Source organism: Oryza sativa, chromosome 8, assembly GCF_034140825.1.
Source record: "Oryza sativa Japonica Group chromosome 8, ASM3414082v1".
Taxonomy (NCBI): domain Eukaryota; kingdom Viridiplantae; phylum Streptophyta; class Magnoliopsida; order Poales; family Poaceae; genus Oryza; species Oryza sativa.
In genome coordinates this window covers 23,728,083-23,743,744 of record NC_089042.1, presented here as the reverse complement: position 1 = coordinate 23,743,744, position 15,662 = coordinate 23,728,083, and the positions used below count along the sequence as shown (strand labels likewise).

At 42.4% G+C, this 15,662-nt stretch overlaps 2 protein-coding genes across 2 annotated transcripts; both read left to right on the top strand.

The window, feature by feature from the left end:
- The first annotated feature begins 2,803 nt into the window (after positions 1-2,803).
- LOC4345840 (ubiquitin carboxyl-terminal hydrolase 17) lies at positions 2,804-10,319 on the top strand. The gene is made up of 11 exons (XM_015795086.3): positions 2,804-3,509; positions 5,098-5,959; positions 6,033-6,115; positions 6,360-6,445; positions 6,532-6,694; positions 7,150-7,270; positions 7,386-7,543; positions 8,566-8,650; positions 8,825-9,040; positions 9,312-9,373; positions 9,551-10,319. Exons 1-11 carry the CDS (start codon positions 3,082-3,084, stop codon positions 10,221-10,223), a joined length of 2,937 nt encoding a protein of 978 aa, XP_015650572.1. The 5' UTR covers positions 2,804-3,081; the 3' UTR covers positions 10,224-10,319.
- A 2,920-nt stretch (positions 10,320-13,239) lies between these two features.
- LOC9268405 (AT-hook motif nuclear-localized protein 28) lies at positions 13,240-14,644 on the top strand. The gene has a single exon (XM_026027334.2). The coding sequence runs from the start codon at positions 13,440-13,442 to the stop codon at positions 14,412-14,414; it is 975 nt and encodes a 324-aa protein (XP_025883119.1). The 5' UTR covers positions 13,240-13,439; the 3' UTR covers positions 14,415-14,644.
- The last annotated feature ends 1,018 nt before the right edge of the window (positions 14,645-15,662 follow it).

Genomic DNA, 15,662 nt, shown 5'->3' with positions numbered 1-15,662 from the left:
AGAACTTTATGCACTGTAGGTTATAGTCTGATAGAGACTTTGGTTTAATCTGTAGAGATAACGTGCTGCAAATACAAGTTAAAATACTCTTATACGAAAAATACAAGCTAAAATACAGTCTTTCTAAAAGTTCTAGCAGAAATTGGTAAGAAATAGTCATGACTTGTTAAGACAATAATAATAAAATAGTTGAAGAAATTAGATAAGAGATAGTTGTAATTAGCTGAGATGAATAAAATAAGTAGAGGAATGGTTATACTGCGGTACAAATTTTCAATCTAAAAACAGTTTGGAGAAATGCTTATATTGCAAAGGCTGCAATTATCGAAACGAGGAGGTTGCTTCTGCAAACGTAACCTGAAAAAAAAAATCTCATATTCTCATTTGTTACGCACCTAATCCCGCCAAATAAGTTTGATGAGAAGATTCAGCTCGGTGAAATTTCGCTAATTGCGGAAACAAATCGCCCTGCTGGTCGTTGCATCTAATCGACTGACCACAACCGTGGAAAGCAACCGGATTAGTTGCGAAATCAATGAATGGTTTGATTCGTCAGGCTTTTGGACTCCCACTGAGGAAAAAAAAAGGTCAGTGCATGTACTAGAAAACAACGCATGCTTTTGCTGCAGTATTCTTCAGCACATGTACATGTTGAATTCGTTGGAAGCTAAACCACCCCACAAGCTATTGGTTTTCGGGAGGAAATTTCTTCAGGGTACGAGCTTGATTAGCAGAGCTGAATCGTATACACCACGTCTTGGCATGCTCTTGGACTTCCATGTTAACATAATTCAATGTTGCCATGTTGGCATAATTTCAATTACCACTTTTACCTGAATAATCTCGTCTGTTACTAGGCTAGCAGATTCCTGAGCAGAGTATTAGCTGGTGTGTTGTTCGTTAATTGGGTGGTATGAAAATTTTTAGTTGTTTCGACGTCGCATCATGCTGATAGACAGTTGTTATACAAACAGCGATACTACGGCTTGGTTCAGTTCCCAACTTTTTTTTCAAACTTTTAATTTTTTCATCACATAAAAACTTTTCTACACACAAACTTCCAACTTTTTTGTTACATTATTTTAATTTTAGCGAACGAAACACACCCTACAGCTCGTGGAACAGATCGTGTGATCGTGTCGCAAACTAAACTACTGGTTAGAAGAAGAAGGCCGGTGTAAGTTGAAACTTCAGACCAATAGCAATCAGTTGACTGTAACAACACACTGATATTTCGAGCGAGCGAGCGTGAGGAGAAGTGGTGAAATTCGCCTCTTGTTCCCGTCGTCCACTCATCTCGCGACGACATGCTCGAGTGCTTCTGTTGATGGAAATCGATGGATTCTTCCCAGAACTCACCCGCTGCCTAATTAATTAAAAATCTAGCTCTGATGCTTGATGATTACCACCAATTGGTCTCTTTGATCTGATGCTATTTAGAGTCCAGATCACACCATGTCACCATGCAGCATGATTAATTTGTTTTTGTGATCGAGATGCAGTCGGCGAGTCGGTTGTCTGGAATTTGGTGGCCGCGCTTTCCTTCAGGGATACTCCGGCGCCGACGTGGCGTCGCCTCGGCGAACCAAACCCCCCGCCGTCCGCCGACCAGCCGCATATCACATCGGCGCGTCGCCATCGCCCGCGCCGCCGCGTCCGCCCGCGGCGCCGCGAAGCGTCGGCGCCGGCGCGCGAGGATGGCGGTGGCGCGACAAGCGTGTGTGTACGTGGGCGACGCGCCGACGCCGCCGCCCGCGCGCGCGCCGTGGCGTGGCGTGACGTGTCGCGTGCGCAGGGGAAAGGTACGTGGGGGAAAGCCAGGTGAGGCAAACCATGCCTACTTCGGACGCTGCGAATCAGGAGGAGGAAAAAGGGAGAAAAGCGTCGCTTGTTTGGCACGTATTTGCCGGTTCGTCTCAGCTGCTGCATTTGTTTGATTTCTCTGTTTTTTTCTTCCCTCGTCGCCATTGACAGAAAAAAAGTGACGTCGACAGAAAAAAAAAAACTGATTTAATTGGGCTATTTTGCAAAAGGTCTTGAGCTACTAAAATGATTATTATTAGTTTATTACTACAGTATTTTATTTTATGGCATCGAATATTTCGGGTAGGCAATATTGAGAACAAGTGATATTGATGGAAATATATTTGCCTAAATAAAAGCTTCATGAAGTTTAGGCAACTGTGACAAATCCGAACTTCTTCTAATTTCTAAAACGAATAAAAATCACCAATTACCTTAGAATAGTTTCCAATTCCAATTACCAACCGCAGATATATATATATATATATATATATATATATATATATATATATATATATATATATATATATATATATATATATATATATATATATATATATATATATATATATATATATATATATATATATATATATATATATATATATATTAAAAAATCCCTTTCATGTGAAAAATCCCTCAACGTCAACCGCGTGGGACCCACCAGTCACTTTATGGGACCCCACACCTAATTGGCGGGAACACATAACAAAAAAGAAAAGGGAAGAAGAACAAACTTGCTAATAACATTTTCCCGCGATTCCAAAAGTTAGGTACGAAATCCACCCGGGGGGAATCGATCCGACGGCCCAGACACACTCGGGCCCACACCCCCCTCCCGCGTGTGGGAACCCATTCCTTTCTTGTCGTCGCGGTGGCCGTTACCGTTACGTGCTCCGTCTTCCCTCTCCGTCTCGCGGAACCACTTTTTGCAGTTTCCCCCCTCCACAAGCCGGATTATTATTCTTTTATTATTCCTTTCCCTCCTCTCGAGTCCGCCGGCTTCTCTCTCTCCGTCGCCTGCCTCTCCGTCACTTCCAAAGACCAAACAAAACTCGAGTAGAGGAGAGAGATAGAGAGAGAAGGGGAGGGGAAAAAATTGGAAGCCCTAGATTTTGGCGGGTTGGCTACGGCGAGGTGCGGGGGAGGGGTCGGGGTCGGGATCGGCGGGCGGATCCGGTGGGTGGAGGAGGTTGGGCGGCGAGATCTATGCGGTGGGGAGGGGAGGGGAGGAGGAGGAGGAGGGGAGCGGGGTGAGAGGGGAGGAGGAGGTGGTGGATGGCGGAGGCGGCGGGTTCGTCGTCGTCGTCGTCGGCGTCGGCGGTGGTGGTGGCTGTGGTGATTGCGGTGGTGGTGGTGGTGTGGGTTGTGGTGCGGCGGAAGGTGAGGCGCGCCGCGGCGCGGAGGGAGGAGGTGCTGCGGCTCACGCGGCTGGCGCAGGAGGAGTCGGAGATGGCGGAGGTGGAGTGCGCGCGCGCCTACTACTCGGAGCTGTTCCCGAGCGTCGTGCACGCGACGGAGATGGTGGATGAGGCGGCGTGGGGGGCGCCGCCGGCCGTGGTTCCGGCTCAGGCGGAGGCAGAGGCGGAGATGGAGGCCCGGGCCCAGCCGCAGCCGCAGCCGCCGGTGGGTGCCAAGGGGGTCTGCGCGGTGTGCTTCCGGCCGACGACGTTCAGGTGCAAGCAGTGCAAGGCTGTCAAGTACTGGTGAGTTGTCTGAATTCTGAAACCCTCTTCTGAGTCCCCCTTTGCATTTCGTGAAATTTCACCGGGTGAAAGGGGAATCGGAAAGAGAGTTCTGCGATTGGTAGTGCGGATTTCTGTATTTCGTAGTAATTTCGGTGTTCAACCTTGAGGAGGGCTAGTGGTTCCAGAAAGCCTGGAATTTGCGTCTAGTTTTGGTTTGCGCATAACATGACCATCTTGAATAACTGATTGGCAAGTGAGTTTGGTATGGATAACCCTCTATTTAGTCTTTTCTTTGTGCCCATTTGTTGCATTTGAAGAATCTAATGTGGACATATGGCATTGCTAACAGAAACACAGTTTTGAAAGACATTAGCCTGTGAATCGCTCATCTGTCATATTCCCAACTAGGATCCTAATGGCTCAATTCTTTCTATTACTTTTGTTGATGATGATCTTCTTGGAAACTTTACTTTTTTTAGCCTGACTTAAAGTTGTCCGTCCATTGGCTCGGGGCACATATATTATTGTCTTTTATTTATGAATGAACTTAGGCACATGACCGGGTTTAAGATGTTAGGATCTCAATGTCTAAAATGTTCTCTAGATGAGAAAAGTATCATTTTCACAAAGCAATATTATTTGTTGTGATGGAATTTACTGGTATCGTTTTCATACATGATGCTTCCTATGCTCAGATGCTCTACATCGAGGCAACAAACATAGATGATTTATCAAACCATGTTCAATAAATAGTTGAGACTCTGAAATTCATAGTTATTTTTTGCGGGAAAAGATTCATACCTTTTTTTTTTGCGGGGAGGGAAAAGATTCATACTGCTTAACAGTGGTGATTCTTCACAATATTTGTTTCATGCGCATAAGCTTATCTCTAATCATATCCTTTAAATTTCACTAAATTGCAAATGTTTGGACAAAATTATCACAAAACAACATATTTACGCCATAATAAACTGTAGATTTAGCATAGAATATATCCCGATACTACAGATTGAAGCCATTTTGTTGCAAAAATATAAGATTTAACCCCAATTTTATCACAAAACTATATATTTTTAAGATGTACACACATCAATCATGCTAATCTGAAGGGTATTCAGAAAATTAAATTCCATAATTTCAGAAAATTAAATTCCATAATTTTCATTGACAAATTTCATCACCTGCTACACATTCATGAGTATATTTATGTGTTAACCCATGATTATGGATTAAACGAATCTGAAGTTTTCGAGGTTGATAGTCGTAATAAGAATTTAGCAAACTACTTATGGAACCGTTGATTACTTGAGTTTATCAGTAGATTTTTTATGGATTAGTTTAGTTAATCATCCTAACAAAGATCATTATTGGATTACAACAACTATTTTTATTCTGAGTTTTATCCTTTGATTCTAAACTCATAATACTTAACATTGAGGCTTAATTTACTGGATATGATATCAACATTGATACCTTTTCAAACTCTTAAGTTATTATCTTTGTTACATTGTATACATTGAAAATTCTGAGCTATAGTGTAATGTTGTGCATGGCATTAGAATGTGCTACTTGTTCAACTTCAATGATACCTTCATTTTTTTTGCAGTTCCTTCAAATGCCAGATAGCCCACTGGAGACAGGGTCATAAAAATGAATGCCGCCCACCAAGCACTGATGCTAATCATGATGATGTGGCTGAACTTTCTGTTGCAAAGGAAAGGAAAATTGAGCAGACAAGTGCTTCTGAAGAAAACATAGCTGAAACCAACACGGCAGCCACCGTGAAGAATTTAAATGATAAAACAAAAGATATGCCCTCAGAAGTACTTGCTTCGGTGGAGGTTCCTGATGATGACCATTCTGTCAGTGCGGTCAAACTCCCTCAAAGTTCTTCACAAGTAGCTTCTCTTGGCAGTAGAAAGACAGAATCAAATATGAAACCTACAACTCCTGTTGAAAATGGTTCTTACACAAAGGACTTAGATGAGGCGTTGGTGTGTAGATTTCAACCTTCTCCACCAAAGATTAGTGGCTCTGGAAGTCTTATCAACAAAGAGTCCTTAATTGATTCCAAGAAGCACCAGGATTGCTCTCAAACTAGTAACAGCAAAAAATATGCAGATAACAACAATGCTCAAGCTGCTCTACCTGTTGCAGTAGAACCTAAAACTTCCAGGACTGCTCTTCATGTGGAAGTTGGACACTCCAAGACAAAAGCTGCTGGCTCAGACAACATTGGTGTGTCAAAAATGGTGCCATCTGTTTTGACTGTTGATAAAGTTTCTCCTGTTCCCGGTGGACGTTCTGTTACACCTAATTCATCAAAAAGGGCTGATAATATTGCTGAAAGGAATTCTAAACCATCAGAGAAATCAATTTCAACAGCAAATAGCCTGGCAACATCTCTGAAAAAAATTGTCAGGCAGCAAACAGCACCAAAAGTTGTGAGGCATTATCCATCAGAGCCAGTAAGCAAAACTGAACTGCTGTGTTTATAGTTAGTAGGAGTTTTCTATCTGCTAATAGTTTTATTTTTTTCAGACACATTTTCCATATGAGCTTTTCATTAAGCTCTATGAAAAGGTTGAATTGCAACCGTTTGGTCTTCATAACCTTGGCAATAGGTAAGTTTTGGATTATTTCTGGATAGTTGGAACACATATATGTGTTTCTTTTTTGCTTATCTCATTATTTTAGCATTTCTCTAAGATTTATAACTTAGCTCTCCCCATCCTTTTGTGGCTATCAGGCTACATATCACAGCTTGCATCGAATTTTATGATAATTTGTGGTGTTTATGCAGGAATTAGCTTAGTACAGTGTTCTGTGTTCACCCTGTTTCACCTTGTTTTTTCCTCTCTCTTGCAGTTGCTATGCAAATGCTGTTCTTCAGTGCTTAATGTTTACCCGACCACTTACATCATATCTTTTGGGAGGGCTTCATTCAAAAAATTGTAATGTTCTATTACTGTGTTTATTACATCATTGTTTCCCATAAAGCATTTCTTTGAGTAATTATTTAATATATCATACTCTCTAGGTTCCAAAAAGGAATGGTGCTTCATGTGTGAATTTGAAAAACTCGTTGGGGAGGGCAGACAAGGCAAGATTGCTTTGTCACCAACTGGGATACTCTCTCATTTGCCTGACATTGGAAGTAGCTTTGGTCCTGGTAAACAAGAAGATGCTCATGAATTCCTTAGGTAAGTTATTTTTTTTAATTGACAGTTTCCAGTTTAAGAAGTTAAGAATTAGTTTAGCAGAAGTTAGGAACATTTATGTGCCTCAACGAGGAATGCACTGGGGGATAAGAGCGGGGGTATCATATCACATATTCATGCAGAAAATTAAAGTTAATAGGCCTACTTGAATATTTGAGTGGTAGCCGGAGTGCTTATTAGGTTCTGTGGTCTGTGGTCTGCATGAAGAATCTAATGAGCAATGACAACCTTTTTCCCTATCATCTGGATTCGGAGTTTTGGTGGTGGTTTGCATCAGTATAATGTTGTAATCCTGGTAGAAACAACCTAAACATATTATTTTGGGTATGAATTGGCATTGCCAATGTCCTTGTTTTGAATTAGCTTAGTTAATTGTGCTCAACCAGTTCTTTTCAACAATAGTGTCTGATGGAACCGCACTACCTGATCTGTTGTAGGTACGCCATTGATGCTATGCAATCTGTATGCATGAAGGAAGCCAGGAAAAGCGGCACTCATCGGTTACACGAAGAAACAACACTTATGCAATTAATATTTGGGGGCTATCTGCGATCTAAGGTTTTCTTCACAGTTCACAGAACAAGTTTAAATTTCTGTTGTTTGTACTCAATTACCTGAGATCAGCTGTGTAATGAAGCCCCACTCCTATTGACTGCTTTTTTCCTTCTTCTAGATAAGATGCACAAGATGTGATGCTACTTCCGAGCAACATGAGCGTATTTTGGATCTTACTGTTGAAATAGATGGCGACATCAGTTCACTGGAAGGAGCACTTGAGCGATTTACATCTACAGAAGTCTTGGATGGAGATAATAAATATAAATGCAGCAGGTTTATTACTTAGTTGACCTCTATCTTTCTCTGCCAGCTCTTGCTGTTCCTTTTGTGCTCATATGCGTTCATACAGTGCACATCTTTTTTGCCACTTTCCAAAATCCTCAAAATGCTTGTCACTGAGACCGTAGTAAGTTAAGGACCTCTATTATAGTGTTGTTGTAATTTCAAAACGAATTATAGGCACCTCAGACCTGTAGCCTAAGTTCGTATTCACTTTCTGGGATTTAGGGATCGATTTTTTTTCCCATGTCACTAATCAGGATTTAAGAGGGGAATGTGTAATCCTTAGTGAAAGGGAAAAATAAAAATAAAAGGATAGGCATGCATTATTGTTTGTGAAAGTTGGCCAAGAGAGGCCTTACAAAATTAATTCGTATCATAACATAATCAGGTAGCATGAGGATACCAGTCTAATGTGTAGAGTGTATCACGCAAAGACCACGTAAATACTGATGTTATTTGTGAGCACCATGCTGGTGAGCTTTCTACTTGTTGTGAAACTGAATGTGCATTACATGGGAACTCTGAATTGCAGAGTGTTTATTAATTTACGGCGAAGTATGAGTGACCAACTGTGGTGGTTAACCGTCACGATAGACTTATTGAAACGCTATCACATGTTTGATTTTTGAACTACCGTATCCAAGCTTTCTACAACAACATGAGTAGTGCCTTCAGATCTGGCAAATTGTTGAGATGGAAAATTGATTTCCCAGAAATTGTCATGTATATCCATGCAAAAGTTGCATATATTTTAGTCTTGAAAACGAGATATCTTCTCGAGGGACTTTTGAAAAAGAATTGGTGGAACGCTCTGTTGCTTGTTAAAATTGCTTTGCTTCTGTGAAATAATAGGAAGGTGGATGTCATAAGACGTGTCCTGTTAATCTAGTTCTATAATAAATGTATCGTGTTAGAGCTGTAATAACTACATATTTAATCACTTCTGTGTAACTTGACTGCTTTTGTGCCTAGTCCCTAATGCTGATACTCCTAACTCTACTATGTAATGTCAGATGCAAATCGCATGAGCGCGCTAAAAAGAAGCTGACAATATCGGAAGCACCAAATGTCCTGACTATTGCGCTGAAAAGATATCAGGTATCATCTACAATAAGACCTTTTTTTTTGCTTTTCTTATAATAGCAACACTGAAGGAACTTGTTTACTTATTCAAGAGTTCATTGTTTCATTTATCCTAGTTTTGAATAAGTCCAACAAGCATTGAAATTGTATTTAGTGTTTGACTAATACTTTTCTTCTGTATCTATACAGTCTGGAAAGTTTGGAAAGATCAACAAAGCCATCAGATTTCCAGAGACCTTGAACTTGCAGCGCTATATGAGCCCAAAAGCTGATGACACTTCCCCTGTTTACAGCCTGTATGCAGTGGTTGTCCATCATGATATTATGAATGCCGCCTTTTCTGGTCATTATGTATGCTATGTGAAGGACACGCATGGGAAGTGGTACAAAACAGATGACAGTCAGGTAAACAAGCTCTTTCACCATGTTTTTGCCTATACCTGCCCAATGTTTTATCACTGGTAAAACACTATTTAGTAAAGCCGATTATGTTCATTCCTGGATCTTCCGGAGCCTTGTTTTCCTATTTTAAGTAATGAATAATCTTTAGCTATGAGAGTACTACTTACTGAGGATAATCTATGTGTTAGTGAAAGCATACTGAACAGAATACGCGACTTCAAAAGGCACTGCACCATTGTTTTGTTCTAACTGGAGGGTAAATTGCTTTGTTCAGGTCAAACCTGTATCTCTGGAAAATGTCATGTCGAAGTGCGCATACATGCTGCTCTATGCAAGGTAGATTCTCTTGTTTCATTAGAGAGAAGATCCTTTTTGTTATTTTTCTTTTTGCCACTTGTTTCAAGGAGCGGAAAAAAGAGAAGTTCTCATGAATAGCAGACACTGGCAATTACTTGTCTGTGCTTGCCTGGATCTTTATCAGGACATATATAAATCCTTTGTCAACCATTTCAGGTGTTCACCAAGAGCTCCAAGCTCTGTAAGGCCAGCGCTGATGGCTCAAGATCCAGCACGTGTAAAGAAGGACAAGGCAAGGGTAAATTCAGGACGGTGGCATGGAGGAGGTCCCATACACCAAGGTGGTCAGATGTACGCAGATCACATGACAGATGATTTGCCCCATACATATGACGAGTTTGGACATGGACCATATTCGCCAGCAGAATCTCCTAGTCCAAGTGAGAGTTCATCAATTTTCACCAGTTCCGACACAGGGTCACATAGCACCGACAGCAGTGAAAGCACTAGAAACTCTACCAGTGAGGATATGGAACGCCTCATATTTGGTGATCAAGTTTCATACTTTGATGGCTCTATGTTCGGACATGGGGAAAACGGCCGTATGACTTATTCCCGATCAAAGTCTAGCTTGGGTACCAGTTCATCGGGTCAAGAGGTGGATCAGTATAGGCCTGACGAGCACAGGCTTCAGGGTGCCAGGGAGGGTTGGAATCAGGGCGATGAAAGTTCTTCCTTGTATACTAACCAAAGTAAACATCAATTTAGTAGTAAGTTAACAGAACAATATAGGAGGAGGTTAGATGGGACTGAGCATGATCCTGGAGAAGCCAATAGTGTTTTATTGAGGAGATCGGCTAGGGAAAGGACGGCCCAAACATTTTATTGACATGTGGAGGGTTTGGGTTGTAGAGGTATAATAATGTAGGATGTATTATTACCCCACTGCAATGAAAAAGGAAAAAATGGCTCAGTTTGTAGATAATGGCTGAAAATTTCAGTCAGTGCACGCATCTTGTTTATTCATCTTGGATCTGCATCCCAAGAGGTTTGATCTGCTGCCTTCAATTCGATCAGCGGATGGGCAAACCTGGTTTCATCTGCTCTGCTAGCTAGCAAGCCTGGTGGGGTGATTGACAAGTGCAGCAATTAACGAGCGTATCATGGTCTCACGGATGCTGTGTATGCTATATTGCTATGACATGGAAATACAGATTCTTGTGTAAAGTTTAGGGTGTTTGGCTAGGTAGCTAAATAGCTGAGCGACTTACGATAATTATTTAAGGGTACAACCGAATAAATTAAATATTATAGTTAAAAAATAAAATTAAAATAGTTTTTTTAAAAGTGTTATATATAAGAATGTTTTTTTTAAAAAAAAGAAACACGAAGTATTCAGCTATCATTCCGTTTGTTGGAAAAGAAATAGGGCTCAGCAACCAATTTCTTCTCCGAAGGGGATGCGCATGGATGATACCATACCATATTCCGTCTCCGTCCATACGTGCTGTGCCTGTGCCTGCCAGGTCAAAACCAGAGCTGTCGATGTAGATTGTAGCGTCTCTATCTGATCCACCAAAGCCACCACGAATTCTAACCAAGACAACAGGAGGACGTACTGGAGGAGCAACCACTTTGCAGCTAATTCCACCCTACTTAATTTCAAAGCCACGCACATATAATTGCATGTGGTCTGACTACTAAGCTGAAGCATTATATTGAGAGCATACATGCACACATATCAGTTCATCCATAAGTTGATTACTCCCTCCGGTTCTATAGTTTATATCATTCTAAACAATGACACGTACATTATGCAAAACATATCTTTTGGGTGCGTTCTAAACTCCATTTGGGCACCCTAAACTTAGTTTCTCGATCTTCATTAGCATGTTTTTCAATCTATTAAATGGCATGTTACGTGTGAAAACTTTTTATCTAGAAATTGCTTTCAGAAAACAAATAAATCTATTTTTTAAGTTTTTACTCAATTAATCATATACTAATCATGTTTCTTGTTTACGTGCGACTAATCATCCGTCTGAAAACTCACTTTAGAACACACCCTTTGAATATAATTTTATAATATAAATATAATAAATAAATAAATAATCAATTTTATTAAAGTGCTTTCGAAGACTAATATGTATACGTTGTTCTAGTGCCTTTAAACTATATTTTTGGACATTACTGATAGTCAACCTTAATGTTCAAAATGATAAGAATTATATAACTAGAGGGAATTTATTTTAACGCTTCTATTCACATATTGATTTTGTTTTGCCTATAGAAGTACTCTCTTCGTTCATAAATAAGTTCATTTTTAGATTATACTGTTTGTTCCAAAATAAGGTTATCCACAAATAAAAAAAATATTACTTCAATACCCTTACATACTCAATCATCAATACTATTTTCTCCATCAATGAAGAGTATTTTGGTCGTTTTTGCTCTATCTTAATTTGTACTTCAAGGATTAAATATGAACTTTACAACGGAGGAAGTAGGCATCAGGAACCAGCACTTCCTCAAATTCTGTTTTTACTTGATGTGTCGGCGTGCTAGGTACGAACATGTGAATGAATTATTCAAGACTGCAAGTACTACTACACCCTTGACATGTTGTACGTCGCGTTCCAGAGATACGTACGGGTCGATAACGGATAGAGACCGATTGATAGCAGAGTGCGGCTAGCTTTGGATTCTTTCCCTTAAAAAGCGAACAACATTAACTCCATCCTATTCCACGGGCCAAGTACACCGTCTGTCTCAAGATAAATTTATTTGTCGGTTTCTATGTTTAATATTTAGTCGCCCATTTTATTTAAATTTTTTTATGATCAATATTTTTTTATCATTAGATGATAAATATGAATAATATTTTATGTGTGATTTTGTTTATAATTTTTTAAATAAGATGAACAGTCAAATGTTGAACGCATAAACCCACAAATAAGAGATGGAGTAGGACCAAGATTGGATAAGCCAGCTACAGGTGGATGGATCATATCAGGTCCATCGCTTGGGCCTATCACGTTAGCCAGCCAAAGTGTTTATATCACGTGCTTGATTATATATTGGTCGTCCAAATTGCAAACGTCCCTGTCAATCTTATCAACCAATATAGCTCGATCGGTTTTAGAGTGCCCTCCAAAATATCCTCCACATAATTGACAGTTCTAGCTACTACAACATTCAAAACGCGCAGTTGTACTAGCATGCATATGTTCAGATCTCTCGCTCGCGTCGCGGCGTCGGCACATGAAAAAGCTAGCGTGAGAGGTGGCGGCGGATTCGCGGCTGTGCGTGTGTGTCGCTGCCGTGCCGTCAAAGGGTGCGGCGGCCGGCCGGTGGGTGGATGCTGGATAGCGTACACACACCGGCCATGCATCATGTCAGTTGGAGGAGGAGGAGGAGACGGTGAAAGGGGTAAAGATGAAAGGAGATCAAAGGAAAATGGAAGGGCCCTACTTATGGCATCACAGGTAAGATGTGATTCTATTAACATGCTTTTAAAAATGCTAAACGGTATATTTTGTATAAAAGTTTTCTATATAGAAGTTACTCTAAAATATCAAATAAATCCAGTTTTCAAGTTTATAATAATAAAAATTTAATTGATTATATGCTAATAACTTTCTTGTTTTGCGTACCCACTTAATCTTATTATCCATCTTTGTTGGAGGAGCTCTAGAATTCTAGTAAGAATATGAAAAAACTAGGTTATCAACTTTGGGTTTCTAGTCAATTTATTTTCTAAATTTTACAGCTACAGATTTTTAAAATGTCAATGAAAATCTATACTATTTCAGCAGCAGGAGAGATTGGAAATAAACTGCAGCTACCTGAGGCTCCGGAGTATGGCATTATTAGCTAGGTAATGAGCTCCATGTCCTTTTCTCTCCGGATCCAGTGGCTAATCCTGTCCTCCTGTCTCTCCTCTCTCCAGCTTTGCTTCACTTACACTTACACCTCACCGTGCTCCCTCTCCCGGCAAGAAATCTCTCCCGGTAGGGTAAAGCAGCCAGGGACCCTCCTCCTAGCTTAGCTATTGTTGCACTCACACTCCAAGCTGGAGTAGCTAGCTGCTGCTTGTGAGGGAGGTATGGAGAGGAGGAGTCAGCTGGGAGGAGGAGAAGGCGATGGCAAGCTCGTCGTCGGCGGCGGCGCCATGGGCGAGAAGAAGCAGCAGCTGGAGTGCTTCTCTGACGAGGTGGACAGCCGTGATGGTGGTGGTGGCGCGGCGGAGGAGACGACGGCGGGCGGCGGCGGCGAGGGTGTTGCTGCGGTGGTGGTGGTGGGTAAGAGGAGGAGGGGGCGGCCGCCGGGGTCCAAGAACAAGCCGAAGCCGCCGGTGGTCGTCACGCGTGAGGCGGCGGCGGCCGAGCCGGCGGCGGCGGCGGCGATGCGGTCGCACGTGCTGGAGATCCCGGGCGGCGGGGACGTCGCCGGCGCGCTCGCGGGGTACGCGCGCCGCCGTGGCCTCGGGATCTGCGTGCTCGCCGGGACGGGCGCCGTCGCCAACGTCTCGCTCCGCCACCCGTTGCCTTCCGGCGCCGCGGCGGAGATCGGCGGCGGCGCCGCCGCCGCCGTGGTCGTGTTCCACGGCCGGTACGAGATCCTCTCCATATCGGCGACGTTCCTCCCGCCCGCCATGGCCGCGGCGGCGCCACGCGCCGCGCTCGGCGGCCTCTCGATATCTCTCGCGGGGCCACACGGCCAGATCTTCGGAGGCGCCGTGGCGGGCCCGCTCGTCGCCGCCACCACCGTCGTCGTCGTCGCCGCCGCGTTCGCCAGCCCCACGTTCCACCGCCTCCCCGCGGAATACGACGACGCGCCGGCGCCCGTCTCCGGCAGCGGCGCCGACGCTGACGAACACCGCGGGCGGCGCCGAACGGAGCCACCGGAGCACCATCACTTGACACCGCTGCATCCGCGCGGCATAGCTCTGGCGACGGCGACGACGACGACGACGACTCAACCTGTGTACGCGTCAGCGTGCCAGCATGAAGAGGTATGGCCGCCGGCGGCGGCGGCGGCGGCGGCGAGCGCACCACGGCCACGGCCGCCGTACCAATAGCTAAATCGAAGCTAGTGATGCAGTGCTTGCGTGATGACATGCAAGGCCAAGGCAATCCCTTTGATCTTCTTGCAAAGTTGCATAGAGTATCAAAATATATCTAGTTAATTGATGTTGGCTCACTAGTAAAAGTCATTAGGGTTTTTAACTTTGCTGTTTACCTCACGAAGGGTTGACGACTCAATGTCTGGTGAGATCGAAAATTTGGAATGTGTTTATATTTTCTACTATTTGTTGCTTGGACAGCTGAAAACTAATTTGGAACTGATTTTGAATTTTAGACTAAAAAAATTGCTCGTGCGTTGCAAAGGGTGAAGACTATTTTAATCGTATTATTGTTAGATTTTTTTTTTGAAAAGTATATATGAGAATTTTATTTTGATAGTATTGTTATCTAATTCGGAACTCTTATTCGGATGATGGTCATATTCTATATGTTGCTTTCTTATGGCTTGAAAAAAATTCTGAAGCAATTAGGAGTCCGACTCTCGTCCCAATTTAGTATGTGATTTTTTTAAAAGGATATTTTATACGACTCCTTATATATTTTCAAATGCGAACGAATTTAAAAATCGACTCAAATACATACGACGTAACAAAGTATCGGCAAAAGTATTTTCAATTTTTATATTTTAATTAGATTAATTTCGGGGTATTATGGTCACTTCATTTCCCAACTCATTTTTATGATGGTTATGAGGACATATAAAATTCATCCAAAGTTATTGTTGAACACCAAACTTTTAATTTTAAAATCGTTTTGAATTATAATCCACAGAAAAAACAAGCTTGTTCTGACCATGATTCTGATTGACAAAAGGGCCAAAATTACATGGATATAAATTTAGAATTATTATCCTATTCTGGTTCTAGTAGTACTCCCTCCATTCCATAATATAAGGCACAACCACTTTTTTAAGATGTTCCATAATATAAGGCATGCATGCATATAGGCCATTAACTAAGGAAAAAAATTTGGAGGAGGGGTGCAGCGGGCCTGCTGTGCAACCCCAATCTGGATGAGCGACACGTGGCCCAGCTACCGATCCAACGAGAGCGCGCGTAGGGCCTCTAGCACAAGTCTCGGCTGGCTCCCTTCGGCTGAGAATCAATCGGCTCCTGTCCCGGCTCCCTCCGTTCTCGGAACAGGATCCTCTGACGTAGAGCAATCTACGTCAGAGGGACGTCCGATGCCGCTACGCCGCTGGATCGGTATCGAACGGAGGTAAACAAGCACAGCACACCAAC

Excerpts from the sequence above, each read along its gene's own strand:
- LOC4345840 (XM_015795086.3), top strand. The coding sequence starts at position 3,082 with ATGGCGGAGGCGGCGGGTTCGTCGTCGTCGTCGTCGGCGTCGGCGGTG. Across the intron at positions 3,510-5,097 it reads TGCAAGGCTGTCAAGTACTG|TTCCTTCAAATGCCAGATAG; the intron begins GTGAGTTGTCTG and ends TTTTTTTTGCAG. Across the intron at positions 5,960-6,032 it reads GGCATTATCCATCAGAGCCA|ACACATTTTCCATATGAGCT; the intron begins GTAAGCAAAACT and ends TATTTTTTTCAG.
- LOC9268405 (XM_026027334.2), top strand. The coding sequence starts at position 13,440 with ATGGAGAGGAGGAGTCAGCTGGGAGGAGGAGAAGGCGATGGCAAGCTC.